Here is a 10,124-nt window from a genome sequence, read left to right as displayed (position 1 = left end):
AAATTAGATAGTTATTTCATTATAATGACATATAGTTAATTATATAGTAAAATTAATATAATTTAGTAACCATTTAAATTTAATTAACCATATTTTAATTAAAATTAAAAATATCTACCCCATTTATTTGAACGAGTTATTATTATTCTACAACCTACTCCTACCAATGATAAAGATTTACTCACCTAAAACCAAAAGGCTGATTTTACCATCCATAAAAATGTTATTATAATAATAAAAAGTTACCACAATTATTTGGTCAAACTTTGACTTCCCCATTCAACAATTCCACACTCCTTTTTTTTAAAAAAAAAAAAAAAAAAGAAGAGAAAAGAAAAGAAAAGTAACACCTAATCTACCAAAAAAATGACATTCTCAATTGGGCTCTTTTGTAATTTAATTTTTTTAAAAAAATAAAAAGAAAAACCCAATATTGCATATTGTACAAAAATATTTTTTTCCTTAAATATTATATTCAAAAAATTATAATTTAAATTAAAAAATATTATTATTATTATTTTAATTAAAACAAATAAATAATATAATACTCAACCGTGTATTATATAGTCAACATTGTCGCTTTGGGAAAAATCTAAAAATAAAATATAAAAATAATATTTTCTCCAGCTTTTTTTCCAAAACAAAATAACGTTTTTCGAAAAATTAATATAATATTAAATTAGTACTGGGGCACCGGGAAGAAATCCAAAATTCAAAGAAGTTGGATCAAACAAAATGACGTCGTGCCTTTTTCCACCGCGTCATCAGACGGCAGAGAGACAAACACCGAACACCCAATGATATTACTCCTCACCGCATGGGATCACTACCCCCCCCCCCCTTAATATAAATAATAATATTTTTAATTTAAAAAATAATTTACGTTAAAAAATTTTTTGAAAAAAAAAAAAAAAGAAATTTAAACATGTGTTGAGAATGTCCATCACAAGTGTGGAAGCACATTCCTTAGGTGGGACCCACAGCGTCCGACAGTGATGATGATTATTAACCCAAACGGTAAATTTGAAAAAGTTAAGGGGTTAAAATGAAAATAAAGAAAAAATTTTTTAAGTCAAGTAGAGAGAAGCAAAAGAGAAAACAAAAAGGCAGCAGTGGTGGCATCTTGGAATTGTGCCAAACAGATTACATTGCATTAATCACTGATTAAGTAGATAATTAATTCCCAGATTTTTGTTTTAAACTCCAAACAACTGTTTTTTATTTCATTAATTTTTTAAGTTTACTTCTTTCTTTCTTTACCTTCTCTTCTTTCTTCCCGCACCAACATCAGTTTTCTTCGATTTGTTGATCTGCTTTGGGTCTCTCGATCTTTCTCTTTAATATCCACTCGATATTATAGAGAGAGAGAGAAAATGGTGAGTGAAAAGCTGAGAGAGTGATTAGGTTGCGGTGGAATTTTGTGATGAGAGGGAGATAAGAGATGGCGACAAGTATTTAAGCTTTTTTCTTGGTTTCTTTGTTTATTTTTCTTTTTGGGGGGTCTGGTTTGATTTGATTGGATTTGATATGGGTGGGTGTTTTCCTTGTTTTGGATCATCGGACAAGGAGGGTAGTAGTAGTGGTGGTGCTGTGAAAGAATTGTCGAAGAAAGATTCATCTAAAGACTGTTCAGTTGCTCAGTCTCACCATGTAAGCAGAGTTAGTTCAGGTAAAAGAGTCTTTGCTTTCTCAATTTTAGTCAAACAGTCTTTCTTCTTTCTTTTTTCTTTTCTTTTCCCCCATTTTTGTTCAGTTTTCAATATCGCTGGTTTTTCTTGAATTTTGTGTTTTGTGCGTTTCTTTTGTGTGGTTTGACGGCGGCTTGCTGCTAGAATTCGTTTTCACTTTGATCTGCTTCATCGGTGCTTGCTTCTGTTTTCTCGGTCGTTTCCCGTATTGGGTTTTGTAAGCTTGAAATATTACTAGTTTCTTGATGAATTTCTTGGTTTGTCAATTTTGATTCTTTTTTCTTTTATTTGGTTATTATCACTTTAAAGATCTACTCTTACTTTTAATACGCTCAATTATCTTGTTTTCATTAAATTATTTTCTTCTTTTCATTCATAATTGACATCGTAAACAGAAAAAAAAAAAAATGTAGTAATTGCACCCTGATCGAGAATTCGGAACCATTTTACAAGTATAGAAAGCAACAGAAAGGAAATGAGCAGAGAAGCTTTGACTAAAATGTATTTTACTTATGCAGAAAATGTAAAATATATATTAGGGTTTGAGAGATGTAATCAGCATAAATTAAAGTGTTGGGTAGCCAAGGACGAACCCTATTTACTAACCCCTCCCCATCCTCGGTAGAAAATTCAATGAGTGATTGGTGGGTTTGTAATTGAATGCGGAGTGATTGGTGTAGTTTTATGATTTTATTTTGGGGCTGTTTTAAGTCAATTATTCATGTAAAAATGCAAAGGTTTCTGGTCTAATTGTTTACCTGCTTCCATGGAACTACGAGGCTATATTCCCAAGAATTTTTCCTACATACATGTAACATTTTGTGGCCTGAAGTTTATCTTCCGTTTGGCTTTAATTCTTACATACGAATGACATTCTTGGCATCTTCTTTGATTCTTCAAGTCATATATTATTCTCTAATATGTTTAGACAAATCAAAATCTCGGAGTGGTTCTGATCATAAGAAGGAACCAGTGGTTCCAAAGGATGGGACAACAGCACATATTGCTGCACAAACATTTACATTTAGAGAACTGGCGGCTGCCACCAAGAACTTTAGGCCAGAATGTCTCCTGGGAGAAGGGGGTTTTGGACGTGTTTACAAAGGTCGCTTGGAAAGCACAGGACAGGTACTTCCTTTGTTATTTCAAATTGATGCCACTGAGACTCCATTTTTCAAACATGTTTTATGGTCTATTTGGTTCAAGTCTATCCTATTCATAAGTTGTAGTTATTTAATTTATAGAATTTATTTATAATTTGCACATCTAATGCATATCAAAACCGACGTCACTTATATGTTAAATTTCCCAGTGATTAATTTATATTTACTTATAAAGGAGTGATCATGGAAGTACCTGATTTGAATTGAGTGTGGAATTTTCTTAGAATTAGTATATTTTAATTACAATATTTATCCTCTTTGCATTATATTTATCTTCCTATAATTTAATTTCACAATGATGAATTTATTTTCTTTCTTTCCAGGGGAGGGGTCATGAAAACCCTTTACTTAAATTGATATTGAAATTTCTTTTGAGTTAAGAATATTTTAATTGAAATAGTTATCTCATTTGTATTGTGTTTGCATTCTTGTTCAATAGTATTAACGTTTGAACCAAACCCAGCCCTAGTATATTGTTAGCTTGTTTATGGTATTACTTGTCTTGCATTTAAATTGTAGCCACGCAATAGTTTAAAAATAATTGATACCGCTTTTATATTTTTGTTTAATAGAATTAATGTTTGAACCAAACCCAACATTTCACATTTTATGTTTCTTTCTCTTTTAAGTACCTACTATAATGTTTTAATATCAAAGCATGTCAATGACTAATATTTTAAACTGTTCTTCTACAATGAAATGGTTATTTTGCAGGTAGTTGCTGTGAAACAGCTTGACCGTAATGGCCTTCAAGGAAATAGAGAATTTCTGGTAGAAGTTCTGATGCTTAGCCTCTTGCACCATCCAAACCTCGTTAATTTGATTGGTTATTGTGCTGATGGAGACCAACGCCTCCTTGTTTATGAGTTTATGCCATTGGGATCATTAGAAGATCATCTACATGGTAAGTTTCCCATCCTTCTTATGCCTGTTGTTGATGTTTCTCAAATCTCATTAACTTAGATCGTATCAGCCTTTATGCACATAATGATGATGGGTGTTATCCTTGCTTGTCAAGGTCTACTATGTTGCTTTTTCGTGAAAATCATGCAATTTTGCCATGTTTGTTAGAGGTTCTTTTGGTAGCAATTTTCATTCATTACAACATGAAGAAACTCAGAGTTTAATTGTTCTCTGTGTGTACTAGTGGAAACATCTGCTCCTTCATTATTGGAATCTTTGCTAGGGCGCATGTAGATGAGTATGTAGAATGGATTGTACAACTTTTCAATTGAGTGAACGCGATGGATATTCTCTACTGAATGATTGCTTATGTTCAGTGACTCGAGCAACAAAATTGTAATAATTAAAGGAGTTCTATATCTGTTGGAATGGCAACTGTGCATTATGGTCTTTTAGTTGGTGATGAAGAGTCCTTTCCTCAAGTGGTACGATGCTGACAAAATTTTAGTAACTTAGAGTAATGCAATTGGGTTCGGATATGTTCCTCCAAGAGATTGTTGTCAGGTGAGTGGTGACCCTTATAAGATTTATGTTCATCTAAGCCAGCTCATAAAAGAACAGGCTAAATCTCCAAATATCCATTAGATGCCACTGGGTCATCCTTTTATGCATTCTGCCTTAAAGTGTGTCCCCTAACTTAGTTTTTTTGGTTAATCTGCAACAATGTTATGGTTGTTAGTTCATGTTGCATCATAAGGTTGGAGGAGAAATAAGTGTTTTATCTTGAGATTCTTTAATAATGAGTGTTCGAATATATATATGTATAGCTACACAGCTAGGTTGGATTGTTCCATGTGCAACGTGTGGAGGAGGGAGTAAAAGAAGTGGAAATCAAAAGATTTCTGTAACCATAACATTTTGGAGGGACAAAAGGAAAGATTCAGGAGATGTCATCTATGTGCATTGAGAACAGAAAAGGGAAGAAAGGAAGTTAATTTTGTCCGTAATTTATGCAAGACATTGCAATCTATATTTTAATTGAATTTTCTGTAGGAAAATGAAATGAAGTGTATTCCACGAGATGAGGTGTCAACCAGCCACAGATGATATAAGAACCAGAATCTTTGGTCCTGTGGCCATTAGATTTCTGGAATAACCAATTAATGTCTGTCATTGTCTGGCAATATATGCATTTTGGCTTATTTAGTTTGATGTAGAACATAATGGAGCATTTGATACATGCAAATGGAAATATTATCATCATAATTCACTTGAAAATTAGAGTTTTGATGTCCCATTCAGTATACCCTAGATGGTTCTGTAAAAATATGAAGCAAAGAAATGAATCAACATCTCGTTAAATCATCATAACTCACTTTTAAGTTTGTTGTGGTCCTCACTTACTATCTTATAAAAAGTTCTCAATTTTTTGCTGGCTATATCATAGATCAACAATAAGAATAGGCTGTATGCCAAATATTAAGATCACTACTTAGGATCTTGTTATGGGATTTTGATTGATCAAATAGGGTAACAAATTTACATCAATTTTGATGAGTTCCGAAATATATTCTTTCACTCAGAATTTGTTTAGGATTCAAATTTTATCTTTTATATTTGGATTAAGTAAAATCTCCTAAATAATTTTACAAGAATAGTTTGTTGGCTCTAAACATGCCCTTAAGAAACTTGATAGAAAGTTTAGGCTCCATTTGGTACATAAGAACTTTTTCTAGTTTCCTTTTTTATAAATTCATTTGTGGTTTATGCATATTTTTATTTGTGGAAGCATGTAAGAGTTGCTCATTTATGAAACTAGAGTATGAACAAAATAGTTTTCCAAAAAACACTAAAGCAGCATTTTAGAAAATTTTCTAATTTTAGCATAATTTTCAATATTGTTCTTTTTATTGTTAATTAACTTGTATGTTGTTGAGAATGGAATACAATTTTTTTTTTAATAAATTGAGGATGAGTTTAGAAAATGAAAACTGGAAAATGTTTTCATGCACAAAATGGAGCACAAACTCTTGTGTACATCTAAGAAAGTTTGAGCACTTGAGGAATTAGAACTCCCTTTCACTCCTGAAACATGATATCTAATGATTGTTAAGTGTTCGTATGTGGTTGATGGGTTAATAAGCTGGTTCAGAAACTTGGCCCTAATGCTTCCTCTACTGTGAAATCTTTCTATATCACGCCTGACTCATTTCCTTTCAGCCCGTAGTGACTTCCCTTGGGAGCATATTAGGCAAATGTAATTTGTATACTCATCTTTTTTTGCTTGAGAGACAGTGACAAGGAGGATTTTCTCCATTGACAATTTTCATAAAAGAGGAGAGGTTCTAGGAAAATGGTTGCTATCTGTACAAGAGTGTGGCCGAGGCCCTGATCATCTTTCTTTGCAGTATCCTTTCTCCTTTGGCCTTTGCACATTGTCTTTGAGTTCTTCAGTTTGAGCTAGGTGATGGCAAGTTACGTGGTTGATGAGATTTGGCCTTAGCAAGGCCATATTGAAGAAAATAGGAGCGCTTTTATGGGCACTGTTTTCCTCTTTAGTTATGGTTAGGAATTTACAGCAGCCCCGATTTCCTTTAAGGGTCATATTCTCTTTCCTTCCTGAGGACTTATGGAGGGAAGAGGGGGCTTAATAGATATTTTAACAGATTTATAAAGTATTTTCACACTGGTGAAATCCCAAGGTGCCTTGTTTACATATGTTTTTTTTCCCCCTTAAAAAGTGGTCATGTTTGGCCTTTTCTACTTATGTCCTTATTTTTTTTAATAAAGCATCTGAACTTGACACATTACTCTTGCTTTGTCTTTTCCCAAGGTCAGCTACTAAGAAAATGGATGTGTCTCAGTTGCTCAGTAAAAACAGAGTTCTTTGACAATGTCTAGTGTTTGATTGGAATTTTGAACATTTGCTTATTCTCTGACAACTGCTAAGATGAGAAATAATTTTAACTAGTAATTATCACGACTTCAAATTGTTTACATCTTGATAAATTAGATTTCATACTTTTTTCTCATGGGTTTTTAAGAGTTTCTGTAATATTTTAACTTGCAGTCAGCATTAGCTGTATATTCTTTATCAAATTTTGTAGCTCACTTTCCATATCAACTCAATCTTGCTGTTTCTCTGTGACTGTTTTCAGATCTTCCACAAGACAAGGACCCGCTGGATTGGAATACAAGGATGAAGATTGCAGCTGGTGCTGCCAAGGGGTTAGAATACCTGCATGACAAAGCAAATCCTCCTGTAATATACAGGGACCTAAAGTCATCCAACATTCTCCTTGATGAAGGCTATCACCCAAAATTATCAGATTTTGGGCTTGCAAAACTCGGTCCTGTTGGTGATAAAACCCATGTCTCAACACGTGTTATGGGTACATATGGTTATTGTGCTCCGGAATATGCAATGACTGGTCAGCTTACTCTAAAGTCAGATGTCTATAGTTTTGGTGTTGTATTTCTTGAACTTATCACCGGGCGGAAGGCAATTGATAATACACGTGGTCCTGGAGAGCACAATCTTGTTGCATGGGTAAGTTTCTCCATTTTGCATTGGGAAGTTCCTTAATTTTGATTTTAAAAAAAATCTTAAAGTTTCCATTCAATTTAATTGTAGCAGTAATTAATAATATAAATTAAACACTTGAACATAAAGTTGGTATATAACAATAGCTATCTGATGGGAATACCTTCTGTCTTTCTTTTTGTAGGCACGGCCACTATTCAAGGATAGAAGGAAATTTCCAAAAATGGCTGACCCACTACTTCAAGGTCGCTATCCAATGCGTGGACTATATCAAGCTCTTGCTGTTGCAGCCATGTGTTTGCAGGAGCAAGCAGCTACAAGGCCTTTGATAGGAGATGTTGTAACTGCTCTCACATATTTAGCCTCTCAAACCTATGATCCCAACGCATCCAGTGCTCAAAATAATAGAGTTGGCCCATCTACACCCAGGAGTAAGGATGACCGGAGGAATATGGCAGATGGGCTGGACAGCCCAGATGAACGTGGGCGACATGGTTCTCCTTCAACTCATAAAAATTCGCCTGACTACAGGAGAAGGGATACTGTTAGGGAGTTGAGCACTGCTTCAGACTTAGTCTGCAGTGAAACTGGTGGAGTGTCAGGGAGAAAGTGGGATTTGGATGATTTAGAGAGACAGGAATCTCAGACAGACAGCCCTGTAAATACTGGGAGGGGAAGGGAGATTCCAAGGAATCGTGACCTAGATAGAGAACGTGCTGTTGCAGAGGCAAAGGTATGGGGTGAGAATTGGAGAGAAAAGAAACGAGCGCACGCTGTTGGTAGCTTTGATGGTACAAATGAATGATTGTGAGAGAAAATGACAGATTTTGGAGAAGAAATGTAATTTTATTCTGAGGGTGAGGTTGAAGAAAGAGAAAAAAAAAAAGTTGAAGAAACACCATCCTTTCCTTTAATGTCTTGGTTTGAAACTTGAACCCAAGGAATAAGGGTTTTCTTGCATGTATCCACCACTGACTGTTATTGGTTGCCCAATGTCATTCCTGTAGTGGAGGTTTGTAAGTGAATGCTTCAATTATGTGGTTGAAGGAAAGAGAGTAAAAGAAAGGATGAGGGGATGAGGACTGTTTGGTTTCAGGTAAAAAATCTCCCTCTTGAGAAATGATGTATGGAACATCTTGATCTTATGATGTATGTAGGGCTTTTACAGGAATCTGGGGAGATGTCTAAATTTTTGCCCCATATATGTTGTCTGTACATGGGGAGACCTGAGTGACTTTGGTGTGGCTCTCTCTCCTCTCTCTCTGTCTCTCTCTCTCTCTCTCTCTCTCTCTCTCTCTCTCATTGTCATTACATCATGTACTCTCATACCATCTTGTTGGATTTCTGAGTCAGGTCATGTTTTCGGCTTATACAGAAAAGGGTTTCATGATAGTTCTCCATGTATATTCATAACAACTTGTATACCCTCTCTCGCAATTTCATTGAATTGGTTGTTGCAGAAGATCAAATTACATATACAAGGTAATGGTAGGAGACTTATCTTTTAGATGTGTTATTGGGTTGTTTTCAACTAACTAAATGCTAATGGGAAGAGACATCCAGGTATGTGCAACTTTTTCATAATGCAAATTGACCTCGGAACATCACAAGAGAGATTATATATGGGTGATATCATAAGGGCCAAACGCTACAGATTGGTCTTTATGCTCAATTTATTATTTAAGTTTTGACTTATATTATTAACTTGAGGGTTGGAGAATTCTCTTGGATCTGTGGATCCAACTTATGCTGCAACGATAGTAACTCCCTGTCTATGGGGTGTTCGAAATTATCAATGTTAAACATTTGACAAACTTTTCTTTTAAGAACATAAAGGACTAGAGTGGTTTTGAATTATATAAACCATAAATATTATATTCCTATTTTTTTTATTTTCATTCTGTGCGTGAGAGATCATTGCAAGTATGATGTGAACTTGTGAATATATACAGCATTTGACACTAAACTTTTGAATTGTTTCTGTAACTTGCAAGTTCTTCAATTTCTTTCCCCTCTAAAATTGTTGACCTCAAAACCTTGAAATTAAAAGAAACATTATTAGCCTGCAAAGCAACTCAACTAACACAGAATATTATTTTGCTCTAAAAGGTTATGGTTCAATGAGACGAAGCTCAAAAAGTACTGTATTTAATGTAATTTATCAATAAAAACAAATTTTGTAATTTAAAATTAAGCATAGTTCATGATTTGATAATATTGTATAGATCATTTTTTAGCACAATTGTGGTCTATACCATATGAGATCATGACTCTCTTTGTCTTCAATACGAGGGAAATTATTGATTCGTACAATTAGTCATCACGCTTAGTTAAAAAAATAATGACGCGAAATTACTGTATATAGAATTATGACTAAAAAATTTTAAATTAAAATAAGAGTTAAACACGATGTATCCGTCCGCCACCCGATTGTCAATCTTCAATAGAAGTTTTTCATCTTTTAAAAAACATGTATCGTTGACTGAGTTTGTCCGGTAGAAGTGTCATGTTGACAATCTTGAAATACAATTACCGTTAGTTCAAGGCACTCCTCGATTCCTTATTGAATATCTTGTGCTTAATAGGATAAGCACAACGTGCTGATGAAAGTTAAATGCTCAATTAATGCAACTATTTTGTGTTCAATGCGTTCAGCGTGCTCGCTACTTATTTCATGAGCCACAGTACCCTCAGTTCCTTCTCGAATTTCTTGTGCTTGTACTGACGGAAGTTGGATACTCAATCGAGGCAACATTGACCAAAATACTGATGAGCCACATAAGGGAAAGCTGATTACGGTTAGCGAGAATCCTAAGTTACACGTAT

At 34.3% G+C, this 10,124-nt stretch overlaps 1 protein-coding gene across 1 annotated transcript; it reads left to right on the top strand.

The window, feature by feature from the left end:
- The first annotated feature begins 1,146 nt into the window (after positions 1 to 1,146).
- Positions 1,147 to 8,805, top strand: LOC110819901 (Protein kinase superfamily protein). Its single transcript, XM_022049234.2, has 5 exons — positions 1,147 to 1,669; positions 2,617 to 2,816; positions 3,566 to 3,755; positions 6,913 to 7,304; positions 7,483 to 8,805. The coding sequence occupies exons 1-5, from the start codon at positions 1,528 to 1,530 to the stop codon at positions 8,101 to 8,103; spliced, it is 1,545 nt and encodes a 514-aa protein (XP_021904926.2). The 5' UTR covers positions 1,147 to 1,527; the 3' UTR covers positions 8,104 to 8,805.
- Positions 8,806 to 10,124: the final 1,319 nt, after the last annotated feature.

Source organism: Carica papaya, chromosome 3 (assembly GCF_054855325.1).
Source record: "Carica papaya isolate Zhongbai chromosome 3, ASM5485532v1, whole genome shotgun sequence".
Lineage (NCBI taxonomy): Eukaryota > Viridiplantae > Streptophyta > Magnoliopsida > Brassicales > Caricaceae > Carica > Carica papaya.
Note: the sequence above shows the minus strand (reverse complement) of the source record. Positions and strands in the feature narration are given on the sequence as shown.

Bases quoted from the DNA above. Each gene is read 5' to 3' on its own strand.
- LOC110819901 (XM_022049234.2), top strand. From the start codon at position 1,528: ATGGGTGGGTGTTTTCCTTGTTTTGGATCATCGGACAAGGAGGGTAGT. The intron at 2,817-3,565 runs GTACTTCCTTTG...GTTATTTTGCAG, and splicing joins GCTTGGAAAGCACAGGACAG to GTAGTTGCTGTGAAACAGCT. The intron at 7,305-7,482 runs GTAAGTTTCTCC...TTCTTTTTGTAG, and splicing joins AGCACAATCTTGTTGCATGG to GCACGGCCACTATTCAAGGA.